This window comes from Elephantulus edwardii, unplaced genomic scaffold (genome assembly GCF_000299155.1).
Source record: "Elephantulus edwardii isolate Elephantulus edwardi_28Jun2011 unplaced genomic scaffold, EleEdw1.0 scaffold00096, whole genome shotgun sequence".
Taxonomy (NCBI): domain Eukaryota; kingdom Metazoa; phylum Chordata; class Mammalia; order Macroscelidea; family Macroscelididae; genus Elephantulus; species Elephantulus edwardii.
The window spans coordinates 11858202-11873640 of NW_006399846.1; the positions used below are offsets into that span (position 1 = coordinate 11858202).

A 15439-nucleotide genomic window follows, 5' to 3' on the forward strand; every position below is an offset into this window, starting at 1 on the left:
CTTCCCCAGGCATTAATGCCCTTATTTTACTGGAACATATCCTCCTGCAACTTTTTTTAGAAAGTGTGTGCATGCACGTGTGTGCATGTGTATGTGAGTGTGCATGCGCACAGGAATCTCTTGTAGGTTAAGTAATAGGCTGCCAACCACCCGGTCAGTGGTTCCAGTCTTCTGGTTCTTCTACAGGAGACAGATGAGTCCCTCTGCTCTGGTTGAGATGTATAGCTTCAGAAACCCAAAGGGGCAGTTCTGCTTTGTCCTCTCTGTAAGGTGGTTATGAGTCAGAATCTACTCAACAATTGTGGATGAGGAACATATGTATGTGGAGCACTCATGGCTTCTTTCATAACATGCCAAGAAAGTCACTGTCATCCTGATTCTTCTTTGTCTGGTACCTTTATTTTCTCTCTCAGTAGAAACTCTTTCTTTCTTTTCTTTTTTTAATTCCTGGTATTCTAAAAGCTTCATGATGTTGGAAATTGGACCCAGTCTTTTTTCATCTTTTGGACACTCATTGGGCCTTTTTACTCTGTAAGCATATGTTCTTCAATTGTTTAAAAGTCTTTTTTTCTTCTTTGTGTTTCTTGTAATAATTTTCCTGGGAACGGAAGTAATTTTATCTTGTGTTTCTTGAACTGATATATTTCATTAGATCCATAAAATAGTTTTCTTTTTTTTAATATATTTTTTTATTGGGAAAAACATATTGGGGGTACAAGGAGGTGAGGGTTGGGGGCAGAAGGGTGAGGATGGGCCAGGATGCAGTTGCAGAGCTGCACAGTTTGGTCGGTGGGGGGAGCAGGTGAAGGAAATAATGAGGGTCCAGTGGGGACCAGATGCTACAGAGGAATGACAAGCATTTTCCAATAGTAATTAAACCAACTGTCTTATTGATTTGGGAACTGGATGCTGACTCTCTGGCTTCCTCATGCTGAACAGGGGCATAGATATAAAGGGGGGAAGGGAGGACGCTTTATCACCTTACTGGTGGTCTTGGGTTACAGCTGCTTGCCTTCTTGCTCCTGAGGGTCGCGACGGTTCTCCCCGAGCCGGGGGCCAAGCGCAGCCCTCCCCGGGCAGAAGGCCATGACGGCTCATCCCGGACAGAAGGCCAAGGGCAGCCCACCCCGGGCAGAGGGCCGCGACAGCTCGCCCCAAGCCGGGGGTCAAGTGCAGCCCTCCCTGGGCAGAAGGCCACGACGGCTCGCCCCGAGCCGGGGGCCAAGCGCAGCCCTCCCTGGGCAGAAGGCCGAGGGCAGCCCGCCCCGGGCAGAGGGCCGCGACGGCTGAAGTAGTCTTTTTTAAAAAAAGAAGAAGAAAAAGTGTGTGTGTGTGTGTGTGTGTACCGTCAAATTGGATCTGACTGGTACAGGAGATTGCCCCTCCTTCTCCAGCAGAGCATGAAGTAGAGTCTGGGTTTCCACACACCCCCCCCACCCCCCCCACCCCCCGGTGCCTGTCGGGGCCTGGGTTTCAGCTGTCCACACCACAGCAGTGGACAGTGAGCTTAAAGCCCCTGATGGCTCTGGGCGCTGACTCTCACCAGTGGCTATGGATGAAGTCACAGGCGATTTTCAGCCAGCGCCGGAAAATAGTTTTCTTGAGGATGACCACCTGGCCAAGTGACTAGAAGAAATCCATATTTGTTCCCATTCAAAGAAAGGTGATGTGACAGAGTGCAGAAATTTTCAAACAGTATCATTAATATCACAAGCAAGCAAGATCCTGCTGAAAATGATCCAAAAAAGACTGGAACAGCACATCAACAGGGAAATGCCAGATGTGCAGGCTGAGTTTAGAAGTACTGGGATAGTAACTAGCTAATGTTAGATGGATCTTGGCTGAAAACAGAGAGTACCAGAAGAATGTCTATCTGTGTTTCATTGACTATGCAAAGGCTTTTGACTGTCTGGATCACAACAAACTTTGGCTGACTCTGAGAAGAATGAGAATCCCAGAATACTTGATTGTGCCTGTGTAAAACCTGTAGTTGGATCAGGAGGCTGTTATCATAACAACAAAGAAATGCTGCATGGTTCAAAATCAGAAATTGTGTACACAGGAATGTGTCCTGTCTCCATACCTTTTCAATCTATATGCAGAATAGATAATCCAGGAGTCTGGGCTCTATGAAGAGGAATGTGGCATCAAGATTGGAGGAAGATCATCACCAGCCTGCATTATGCAGATATCACAACCTTGCTTGCTGGAACTGAGGAAGACCTAATTTGCTGCAGAAGGTCAAGGACTGCAGCCTCAGTACAGTTTGAAGCTCAACAGCAAGGAAAAAAAAGATTCTCACCACTGGGACAATTGGAAGCATCATGATAGATGGTGAAGAGACTGACATTGTTAACAGCTTCAATTTGCCTGGCTTCATAATCAAGACTCTTGGTACCAGTAAACAAGACTAATTGCATTGGGAAAGTCTGCTGTCAGGTACCACTTCAGAGGTACTGAAGAGCAACAATGTCAGTCTGGATACTAAGATGCGCCTGAAGTAGGCAATGGTTTGCACAGTTGCTTGCTATGCATCAGAAAGCTGGACAATAACTAGGGATGTGAGAAGGAGAATTGATTCCTTTTGGTTGTGGGGCTGGAGAAGAGAAATATAGCATGGACAGCTAGGAAAGCAAACACGTTCGACCAAGAGAGGGTGAAACCAGGCTGCTCCTTGGAGACAAGGATTCTGAAACTTTGTCTGATGTCCTCTTTCAATTGCAAGGAGGGACCAGTCCTTGGAGAAGGACATCATGCTTGGGAGGATGGAGGGACAGCGCCAGAGACCATGACCCTTGATGAGATGGATTGACTCAGTGACTGGGGTAATGGGGGTAGGTGTTTCAGAGACAATAAGGTTGGCACTGGATAGATCAGGGTTTAGACCTGTTGTACACATGGTCACTGTGAGTTGCAGGTGACTCAATGGCACATAACAACAAGAACACGATCTATCCCTGTTCTGTCAGATAAATTGCAAGATCAGCAGTTCTCCACCAGTCACTGTGCAGAAGGAAAATGAGGCAGGAAGTCTTTTCCCACAAAGGTTCATAGCCTCTGAAAGCCAATGGAGGGTTGCCTTTTGTTGGAATGAGCATGATGGCAGTATGTTTTTTAACACATTGACACACACTTTCGTGCTTCGAAACACACACACACATATATATATATATACACATATATATATGTATTACTGTGATTTGCAGCAACATGTTAAATAGAAAATGTATTTCAAATAGAAAATCTATTTGTATTTGTTGTACTGTCAGGTACATTTCCCCAGTTTTTATAACCCAACCGTGCTATTCATTTTTTCCTCCTATTTTTTTTCCACTCTGTCTTACACTAGTCTTATAGATGCACTGTCTTCTTTTGGGAACAATTACTGTTTTATTTATTTAGTTTTATTCTCTTGCCAGCATTGTTTTCTTTTCATCTAGAGCACGTTTCAAAAGTTTGTTTTGGTCTACTTTTCACATATGAAAACCCTTCTAACTATTTGTTACGCTTCGGCTATGCAGCTTGTTGATAATTGGAATTTACTGTAGGAAGTCAGGGGGCCTGCGTGCTGGATGACTGTCAGATGTCAGAATCTGGAGGTCCTTTGTCTGCTCTCCTCTGTCCACATTCTAAGAGCTGGGCAGAATAAGGTTGAAGATCTCAACATTTCATACACATACTTTCCTTTAATCCCTCTTCTTTTCCATCCCATTGCTTTACTTTCTAAGGCATCTGATACTGTCAAGTGTGATTCTTAAAAGATTTCTGATGAACGTTTGGCTTCCGCCTCCCCCTTGAAGTAATTGGTTGTAAGTTTGTCCACTCTTCCTTACTCAGGGCTATGCTCACTTTATCTTTTAAATGTTCACATCTCTGACCCCCCTTGTTGCCCCTTGTTTTTGAAAATGTATAATAATTTCTCCCTTTTTTATCATTTTAGAATAGTTCTAGAAGGGGGAGAAAATAATTTTTATACTCAGCTAAATGATTTTTTTTTAAAGTTTGAAGATAAAAAAAAGATATTTCAGGTAATATATAATTTCCCACAAAAATCTTTCCTTAAAAAAATTTTTTTTTAAAAGTAACATTGGTCAATGCCCTGATCTCTAATGGAATTTTTTATTGTTTTTCCATACATGTATGTTTTTGTTTTGTGATAATCTCTTTTTCCTATATGTTCCCTCTCAACTCCTCTCCTTTCATCCCTTTACACTCCACAACTAGTGTGAGGATAGCTACACTGTCCACGTTTTTTTCTTTGCTCATGCCATCATAGTCAAACAGAAAAGTACATTGAGATAGTTTCTCATTTATTTCCATATAAATGAGATCTTATTATTCAAGTTCTTCACAATTTCTTTTTTTCATATATTTAGGCCATTATTCTAGTCCCATAGATAATCTATGTTTTTTTTATTATTTACCTAATACTTCTTCTTGCCTTTTTAAATATTTTTTTTATTTTACTAATTTGTGTGTGTGTATACCGTCAAATCAGATCTGACTGTTACAGGAGGAGATTGTCTCTCCTTCTTCAGCCAGAGCATCTGGTACCGCACACCTCTGGGATTTCTATTTGCTTACTACTTGTTGGTGTGGGTTGTCAAGTCAGAACTGACTGATTGCTAATCCTCCTACAGGTTTTCTGAGGAGGAGATTGTCCTTCTTTCTCCCGTGTAGCAGCTGGTAGATTCGAACTGCAGGCCTTTGGATTGGCAGCATAACTCCTTAGCACTGTTGTTGTTGTTGTTGTTGTTATGTGCCATCGAGGCGCTTGCGACTCATAGCGATCCTATGTACATCAGCTCTAAACTCTGCTCTGTCCTGTGCCAATCCCACTGTCTTTGACACTCCCATCCCGATTATCCCAGTCACTGAATCAATCCACCTCATAGAGGGCCTTCCCCTCCTGCGCTGTCCCTCCACCCTCCCAAGCATGATGTCCCTCTCTAAGGACCGGTCTCTCCTCACAACATGTCCAAAGTAAGTTAGACGGAGCCTCAGAATCCTTGCCTCCAAGGAGCCACCCGGTTTAAACCTTTCCAGGACAAATCTGTTTGTTTTCCTAGCAGTCCATGGTATTCTCAATACTCTTCTCCAGCACCACAGCTCAAAGGCATCAATTCTCCTTCTATCCTCCTTGGTCATTTGTCCAACTCTCTGATGCATAACAAGTGATTGCGAAGACCATGGCCTGTGTGTATCAGACTGGGCAGTAACCGTGCCAACTGTTTCAATTGCAGTGGACATTTAGATTTAAATAGGATCTCATTTTACTTGATTTTAACAGATATTAAATGACACAAAGAAGAGAGGGTAAGATACCCATTATTTTAGTGCTAGCATAAACTTAATTCCAGAGCTTGATAAATTATATTTTAAAAAACCAAAGAGAAGAAAGTAACTACCAAAATGCACAAACATTAGAGGATAAACCAGGCAACTGGAACCTTCTAAAAAGTAAATTCTTATCACATCAAAAGACTTCTCCCAGACAGTAAGGGGAGGATCTACATGCTAGAAAAAAAATATTTGGCAACAATATACCTTACAAGGGAGACCAGCTCAACAACAAAAAGTAAAACATCCCAATTAAAAAATTGGTCGAGGATTTGAAAAGACACTTCACAAAGTGGATATTCAAATGTCCAATAAGCACATGAAGAACTATTCAAGATAATTAGCTATTAACAAAACTTGGACTCATTTCCATCTAGTCGGAAGTGACTCATAGTAGATTCTCTAGGAGGGCTCCAGAGGCTGTAAATGGAAGAGCTTGTCCGTTTTCTTCTGTAGCAGCAGGTGGATTTGAGCCTTATGCTTTTGGATTGGCAGTGCAGCTGCTCTAGCCGCCAGAGCTCCCTTGTTAGCTGTTAAAGGAAGGCAAACCAAAACAGCAATGAGATACCATCCTTCCCCAGCAACAACAGCAAAGTTCACAAAGACAGAAGACAAGTGCTGATGAAGATGTGCAGCATTCACTCATGGCCTACTGGTAAGGGATGTAAAATGGTGCAACCACTCTAGAAAAACAGTTTAGAGCTTCTTCTAAAAATTGGAGATAGAAATACCATTTGATTCAACAACCTCATTTCTAGATATCCTAAAGAACTAAGAGCTTCTACACAAACTGCGCATACACTCATGTTCACTGGAGCAGTATTTACAACAACAAAGAGATGCACACAACTCAAGTGTCTCTTAACAGATGAATGGATACAGTAAGGTACATACACACAATAGAATACTATGACTAGAATAATATGCAATACTAGGCAATAGTCAAGAATTTATGAAATACCACATAACATGGATCAATCTAGAAGACACTACGCAAAGTGAAATAAGTCAGTCACAAAAGGACAAATGTTTTATGAATCCATTATTATAAAAAACTAAGGAAAGGTTGACATAGAGAGACACTTTCTTAGATGGTTTTTGGGAATGGAAAAGGAGGGAGACAGGAGGGGGGGGAAAGAAAAAACTGTGGATCAATCTCATTTATGAATGAAAATACAAACTATTCTAAATACAGCAAACTTATCATAATTTATTATATCAGTAAGTTAAAGAAAACAATTTCCACGGGAGCTCTGGTGGCCTAGTGGCAAGGAGCTGCAACTACAATCCCAGAGGCTCACGGTTTGAATCCACCAGATGCTCTGCCGGGGAAGGAGGGACAGTCTCCTCCTGTACCAGTCAGATCTGATTTGACAGTACACACACACAAAAATAATAAAATAAAAAAATAAAATTTAAAAAAAACCCCAATTTCCAAAGTTATGGCTAATAAATTCTGCAGAGATATTTGGTAAGGTTCAGAAGTTATTTTTTCATAAGAATTAAAAGCAAAAGCAAAATCTTCAAGCATTCCATTTCATTTTTGACAATTTAAAATTTTGTTAGATTTATACTTCTTTGTATGTCCCACATCCTGATTATTAATAGACATTTGCAGCTGTTTCTTCTTATTTTGAGTCGTGCCTCATCAGCAAAGAAGTTCCCCAAAGCTTTAATTTATCCACATCATTAGGGTCCGCTCTGCCTTGAGGAAGCCATTTTTCCTCCGTTGTTCCTTCCAATCTCATCTTCTGGCACTCTCCCAGACAACATTCCTCTGTTTTTCATAAATTTTCACTGACCAGCATTTTACAAGTAGATCACTAGATCCTTCTTCCTAATTTGTCTTTGTCTGGAAGCTCCTCTGAAACCGGTCTACCAGATGCTACCTTGCTAGCATATGAAATACCAGTGGCATAGCATCCAGTGTCACAGCAACGTGCAAGCCACCAGCTGGATCTACAGTCAGCACCTGTAGAAGCAGCATTTAAGAAATTGGCTGGCCGAAGCCATGATGTTGCAAATCACCTCATAACATGCAGAAGCTGGACAATGAATAAGGAAGGCTGAAGAATTGATGCCTTGGTGGTGTTGGTGAAGAATATTGAGTGCACCATAGACAAATCTGTCTTGAAATAAGTACAGCCACTGCTATTTAGAAGCAAGGATGTCATATTATTTAGAAGCAGGAATGGACATGTTATCAGGAGGAACAAGTACCTGGAGGAAGACATCATGCTTGGTAAAGTAGCTGGCTAGTGAAAAAGAGAAAGACTTTTGAAAAAGAGCACTGTCCCAGTGACTGCATAGTGGACTGTGTAGAAACAGTGGTGAGGATGGTGCAGCATTGGACAGTTTTATTCTGTTGTTCCTAGAGTCATCAGGATCCAGAGCTGTGTTGACAGGACTGATAACAACAACATAAAGTAGTATTAGAAGGAAAATTAGTACTATTACTGTAACAAATTCACACCCAAAGCAATATCTACTGATGACATGAAGCTTTTTTCATTAATCACAGGAGTTTGAAGATGCCCACCAGCATAATTGTAGGCCACTTCAGTATGTTTCAAATTCCTTCACCTTCTCTTAGTCAACAAGTCAAGAGCCATTCAGCTTGGCCATCATGTTGCAATGTTTTCTGAGTATGTTTCATGTTCACCCAGAAGCACCTTGAAAGAAAGACTTGGCACTCTAGTTTTGCAGCATTCACATTAAAAACTTCATGAAACACATTTCTACTCTGATACGTATGGAGTCACAAGAGTGAGAATTGACTTGACAGCAGCTGTTTGGTTTGGCTTTTACTAGTGGTGTTGAATCTTGATTGCAAAACCCAATCTAAATTGCAGAATACTGAAAAGTAATAATGTCCGTTTGAAGACAAAGGTGCACCTGATCTAGGCCATGGTCTTCTAACATGCTTGCTATGCATCAGAGAGTTGGACAATGACTAAGGATGACAAAAACACAATTGATGCCTTTGAGTTGTAGTGTTGGCGAAGAGTACTGAATAACCCAGGGACTGTCAAGAGAACAAACAGGTCTGTCCTGGAGAGAGTGAAACCAGGGTACTCCTTGGAGGCAAGGATGGTGAAACTCTGTTTCACATTCTTTGACTATATTGTTCAGAGGGGCTAGTCCTTGGAAGACATCATACTTGAAAAGATTAGGCTCAGTGTAAGAGAGGAATACCCACAACAAGATGGATTGACACAGTGATGGTAGCAGTGGGCTCAGGTGTGTCAGTTGCTGTTCATAGGGTCATAATAAGTTATATTTGACTCAACAGCACCTTAACAGTAACAACAAGCATTACTCAGTTACTACAGACTGTAGTCTGTATTTGCCTTTTCTTGAAGAGCTCTGCATTCCAAGGTAAAAAACAAAGCAACACCTAAAAAAGATGCCACAGTCCTAGGAGTTTCAAGAATGAGAACATACGAGAGATTTCAAGAAGTTGACTCACCAACCTGCACTTGGAAAGTGACATTTATTAGAGTGAGCAGAGGCAGGAAGACTGCTTTTGTTACTGAACAGCTGAAGAGCTCCCCTAGCAGGGCTGTGATGTTATCCCTGCAGCCAGTGGGTGAGAATTAATCACCAGCAGCTATAGAGGGTGCAGAGGGCAGCTAAGTCTGGACTCTAGCGGCTGATGAACTGGCCCTAAGATAGAAAGGATGTGGATAAAATGATTTATTGAGAGTCAGTTCCGGAAAGTCTTCATGCATACATTATCCATTCATCCGTAAAGTGAATGAGCTGTGGTAGCATTGAGTTTTCTTTTCATTGTTTAACCCCACCTCTATGGCTCCCTCTGCAGAAAGGACTGGGGGAGAGGCACAGCTGACTGAGTAAAGGGGAAAGAAGAGTGCCACTGACAAGGTGCATGGGCAGATGCTGACCCCTGGATCCTGCTATAAACACAGACACCAAATCAGTGCATTGCCCTTAACAATCTTCCTCTTCTGCTCCAGTCTACTTGCTTCACTATTAAAGAACATTGGCCATCATTGGGGCACTAGGTGTGACCTCCACTAACTCCACAAGGGGGAAGAATTCCCATCAGCAACAGCCCCGCAAAGTCAGCTCCTATGAGATCAGACATACTCGCACACTTTCTGCTGTCAACCCTAAGACCAGCTGCTCCTCCCATGTCTCTCTCACTACTTTACTATTAAATTCAACAATCTGTTGCAGTGGCCACACAGAACTCACAGATAATGTCATTATGGGGTTTAATAAGTAACAGCTTACAATTCAAGTTGGAAACACTCAGGACACAATTATCTTGTTAGCTAGCAGGCAGGCCTTTCTCAGACATTTGGCCTCAAAGCTTTGGGCTCTGCCTCACTCTCAGGCAAGTGTTGTAAAAGAGCTCTTTCAGTTCTGCCAGTTAGGGGCACCCCACTCTGAGCCTAGGCTAGAGTGCTCAACTATGGCTCTTTGAGGCAGAGACCTAGCTCAGCTCTGGCTCATATCAGTCTCTAATTCTCCACCACCTTTGCTGCCGCTGGGATCACGGCTGCCATCTGGACTGCAGGGTCTCAGTCTCAATCTCTGTTGCACTCCGTCTCACACAGCAACCTTTGGCTCAGAGGTCATGCTGCATTCTTTGTTTCTTCTTTCTTGGTGGTAGTGAGATTCTGATTTTCTGCTTCTGAACCTGCTTAATGTAAACCTGGCAGGATGGCCAAAAATGGGCCAATCTCTACCTTAGTGGTCTACACATATGTTCCCACTCAGAAGTCACTATTTGCCTTTATTTACATTATTAGCAAACTATCCAGTTCCTTGAGCCACAGACATCTCACAGATTACATTGTCTTCCTTATATTGAACCAGCCCTCCATTCCTCTTAAAAATCCTACTTGGTTGTGATGATTTTTTTTTAAATATGTTGTTGAATTCTTTTGGCCAGAATTTTTTTTAAGGATTTTTGCATGAGTGATGTTGGGCTGTAGGTTTCTTTTGTGGTGATATCTTTGCCTGGTTTTGGTTATTAGGGTTATGCTTGTATCGTAGAATGACTCTGGGAGTGTTCCTTCATTTTCTCTATTTTTTAAAATAAGCATAAACCTGGACAATGACTAGGGATGATAGAAGGAGAATTGATACCTTTGAGCTGTAGTGCTGGAGAAGAGTATTGAATATACAATGGACTGCTAGGACAACAAACAGGTTCGTCCTGGCCAGGCTACGCCTTGGAGGCAAGGCTTTTGAAGTTCCATCTGACATACTTTGGACATTTTGCAAGGAGGGACTAGTCCTTGGAGGACATCATGCTTGGGAGGGTGGAGGGACAGTGCAAGAGAAGACCCTCTATGAGGTGAATTGACTCAGTGACTGGGGTAATGGGGATAGGTGTGTCAGAGACAGTAAAGTTGGCTTAGGATAGAACAGGGTTCAGAGCTTCTGTACATGGGATTGCTGTGAGTTGCAGGTGACTTGACAGCACATAACAACAACAACAACAAATAGGATTGGTGATAGTTCATCTCTAAATGTTTGGTACACAGCTGTAGTAGTCAAAACACTAATTGGTATGATGACATATATATTAATGGAATAGAAGGGAGAATCTAGAAATCAACCTAGGGTCAATTGATATTTGACAAGTTAATAAAAACCACTAAATGGAGAAACAATAGCCTCTTTAAAGTGCTGGCAAAATGGAACATCTGCCTACAGAAAAATGAAACAGGATCCACATCTCACACCATACACAGAATCCAACTCAAAGTGGATTGGAGATCTAAGGCTAAAACCCCAAACCATAAAGATCATAAGAACAAAATTAGAAGCCCTGGCCTCTGGAATAAATAGGCTTGTGAACATACCCATAAATGTACAAGAGGGAGAAGATAAGATCAACAAATGGGACCTTCTTAAAATCAAATCCCTGTGTGCATCAAAAACATTCTCCAGCAGGAAAAAAAAATGGCAGTGACCTTTCAGACAAACATCTCATAACCAAAGTTTACAAAATACTACAAGACCTCCACAAGAAAAAGACACAACTCAGTCACAGAATGGACAAAAGACATAAAAGACTCTTCACAAAGGAGAACATTCAGATGGCTAAGAAACATGAGGAAGTGTTCCAAATCACTAGCAATTAGAGAAATGCAAATTAAAACAACAATGAGGTATACCACTTCACTCCAGCAGCAGTAGCAAAGTTCAGCAAAACCACAAACAATAAATGTTGGAGAGGATGTAGAGGTATTAGAACTCTTAAGCACTGCTCTCCAAAGAAATCTTATGGGTTGTAAAATAGTACAGCTACTATGGAAGGCAGTTTAGCATACCCTTAATAAGTTGAACTTAGAAATCTCATATGATCCAGATATTCCATTGCTAGGAATACATCTCAAGGAAATGGAAATTGAGACATGAATTGACATTTGTACACCTGTGTTCATGGCAATGCTGTTCACAATAGCAAGAAAATGGAAACAGCCCAAATGTCCATCAACAAACAAATGGGTTGAGAAATTGTAGTACATTCACACAATGGAATACTATGCAGCACTCAGGAGCAATGATTTTGTAAAATGCTATATAATTTGGGAGAGACCAGAGAACATTTTGCTAAGTGAATATGTCAGTCACATAAAGATAAGTATTACATAAGGCCACTATTGTAAAAATAGGAGGATAACTGAATAAGATATGTAGAAAAATTCAAAAGGTAAAGGAGAGAAGAAGAGCCGAAAAGGGGGAAGTGAAAAATCACTGGGATACTATGGAAGACAGCTTGGTGCTTTCTCAAAAAGTTGGGTATAGAAATACCATTTGACCTAGCAATTCCACTACTGGGAATATACCCTAAAGAAACCAGAGCTACCATCCAAACAGATATATGCACACCATTATTCACAATAGCAAAGAGATGGAAGCAACCCAACTGCCTATCAACAAATGAATGGATGGAAAAACAATGGTATAGTCACACAATTGAATACTGTGCAGCACTGAAAAACCAGGAACTTATTACACAACTTGGGTGACCCTGGAGGACATTATGCTGAGTCAAATATCTCAGTCACAGAAGGATAAATGCTACATAACACCACTGTTATAAAATATCATAAAATGATTTTGGGAGTGTTCCTTTTTTCTCTATATTTTTTAAAATAAGCAGAAAGCGTACAATGACTAGGGATGATAGAAGGAGAATTGATGTCTTTGAGTTGTGATGCTGGCAAAGAGTATTGAATATACCATGGACTGACATGGAAGTATGGGAGGAAACTAAGAACAGAGGAAATAAATAATGAACACTGCATTGGAACAGATGACAGAACTGTTTAAAAGGAATATGTGATTAGGCTTTATTTGTAGACAACAGTCCAGAATAAGACGTGCATAGCAAAGTAGACTGGAGGAGGGGTGGGGGTGAGGGAGAAAATTACACAATAATGAATGAATATTTTTTTTAAAAAAAGCTAGGGGATGGGGAGGAAAACATACAATAATAAGTGAATATCCAACTTATCTGTAAACTTTAGTTAAAATCTCAGTTTTTAAAAAAGGAGGTCCATCTCTTTGGGGATATAGCTTTCTAATAAATCTATCTTTACTATTTTTTTTCCTTTTAAATCACTGGGATAGCGGAGGTTGGTGGGTAGAGGGAGGTGAAGTAATGGGAAAGGTTTAATGGGATCTTGAAAGGATGAGGTGATAATAAGCATAGAGCAATGACAATAAATTATATAAAACATAAGGTATGTGAATTTGTATACAAAACATGTATGAATGATTATATGTTGTGATGTTGTTGTGAGTTACTGAGTTGCTTGCAACTCATAGTGGCATAGTGATGTATAACAGCCCTGAATCCTACTCTATATTGAGCCAACTTCATTGTCTCAGACACACCTACCCCTACTACCAGTAATTAAGTCAATTCATCTCATCCAGGGTCTTCATCTCCTGCGCTATCCCTCCACCCTTCCAAGCATGATGTTCCTCTCCAAGGACTGGTCCCCCCCCCCCTTACTACATGTCGAAAGTATGTAGACTGAGCTTCAAAATCCTTGCCTCCAAGGAGCAGCTTGGTTTCACCCTCTCCAGGATGAACCTTTTTTATTTTTCTCTTAAGAGTCTATGGTATATTCAGTACTCTTCTCCAGTACCACAATTAAAAGACATGGATTCTTCTTCTGTCGTCCTTAGTTATTGTCCAACTCTCTGATGCATAGCAAGTCATTGCAAAGACCATGGCCTGGATCAGGCATACCTTAGTCTCTAGATTGACATCATTGCTCTTCAGTACTAGGGAGAGATCCTTGACAGCAGATTTCTCAGTGCAATTTGTCTTTTGATTTCCTGGCTGTTGGTACCAAGAGTATTGATTATGGAGCCAAGCAAGCTGAAGCTGTTAACCATTTCAGTTTCTTTTCTGTCTATCATGATGCTGCCAATCATCCCAGTGGTGAGAATGTTTTCTTGATGTTGAGCTCCATTCTGTACTGAGGCTGCAGTCTCCTTGACCTTCTGCAGCAAATGCCTTAGGTCCTCCTCCATTTCAGCAAGCAAGGTTGTACCATCAGCATAACACAAGTTGTGGATGAGTGTGCCTCCAATTCTGAGCCACATTCCTTCTTGTAGAGCCCAGCCTCTTGGATGATCTGTTCCACATTTAGATTCAAAAGGTATGGAGATAGGATGCATCTCTGGCATATACCTTTCCTGACCTAGCCATTAGACTGGAAGAAATCCAAATTGGTTTTCATTCCAATAAAAAGGACCTGATGGGGTGTTGGGATTATCGAACAATAACATTAATATCACATGTGAGCAAGATCCTGCTGAAAGTTAATCAAAAACTATTGAAATAACACATCAGCAGAGAACTACCAGATAGGTTTGGAAGAGGCCATGGTACTAGGAATATTATCGCCAATGTTAGATGGATCTTAGCTGAAAACAGGGAGTACCAGAGGAATGTCCGTCTGTGTTGCATTGACTGTGCAAAGGCATTTGACTGTGTGTGGATCACAACAAACTGGCTAACTCTGAGAAGAATAGGAATCCCAGAACAATTGATTGTGGTTATGTGAAAGCTATACTTGGAGCAGGAAGCAGTCATCAAAACAGAGCAAGGAATGATTATATACAAACCAGTAAGGGTGGGGGGGCGGTTATGCCATAAATGAGAAAAATAAACCAACCATTGCTGTATCTTTTCAAGTTTTAAGGCTTCCAACTCAGGTGCCACCTCCATCCCACCATCCTCCGCCCTGCCCCGGTCTCCTCCTCTTTCTCCTCGGTTGGGCAGAGTTGGGGGCAGGAAATGGCTTCCCCTGTAAGAGCTGCCTTGGAAGGTGAAAAGGGAAGACTTTTTAAATAAGATGTTTGAGAAGGAGCCTTGGGGAAGCCCTGGGAGACTGGCTCAGAAATTAAACTTCTGTTGCAGCTGAAATAACCTTACTTAACTTATTTTTTCTTTTTCTCCCCCACAGGGACTGGCATGCAGGGTCAAGAATAGTAAGTCATCCATTTTTGTTCTTGTTGTTACTTTTCCTGGTAAAGCAATGGCCTCCTGCTGTCATCTGACAGGAGCACTGTCTTCCACCTCGGGGCAGAGAGCTGGATGATAGATAACCAGTGAAAACAAGCATCCTTGGAGTTCTGGGATGCATGTTTCTGGGCTTCGCAGTGAGAATATATGCGATACTCAAGTTAGGAAATGAACTGAATTGTCATCTGGCTGTGGAAGTATTTTCAGGGTTGCTGCTCCTGTGAATCTAGAATATGATTTGCCTTACTACAGCTTATCATTGTACAGCAACAGAGACATCAGTGATGGAGGGTTTGGGGTTTTTTTTCTTCCTTTTTTTATTAAATTTTATTAATTTTAATGAATATTTACAGAGATTTTAGGTTTCCATTCATTCATTATTGCACGATTTTCTCTGCCTTCCCCCCCATTTCATTTTTATCCCCCCTTGAAAGTCTGTTTCAATTGTCCCATTGCCACAGTGCTTGTCAAAGCCAGTTCTGATTAATCTCCTTTGTTAGTGTGTCCTTTGCCATTCCCTATCACTCCTCCCTGAGAGAGACTTCACCCTGATTCATAAGGAAAAGGGGA

The 15439-nt window shown here is 41.3% G+C and overlaps 1 protein-coding gene across 1 annotated transcript in view; it reads left to right on the forward strand.

Moving 5' to 3' along the window:
* IL17RA (interleukin 17 receptor A) overlaps positions 1–15439 on the forward strand; it is a 44822-nt gene that overhangs the window by 10854 nt on the left and 18529 nt on the right. Inside the window, exon 2 of the mRNA XM_006891379.1 lies at positions 14811–14835. Within this exon, the coding sequence (XP_006891441.1) occupies positions 14811–14835 (25 nt within the window). The remainder of the gene's footprint in view (positions 1–14810; positions 14836–15439) is intronic.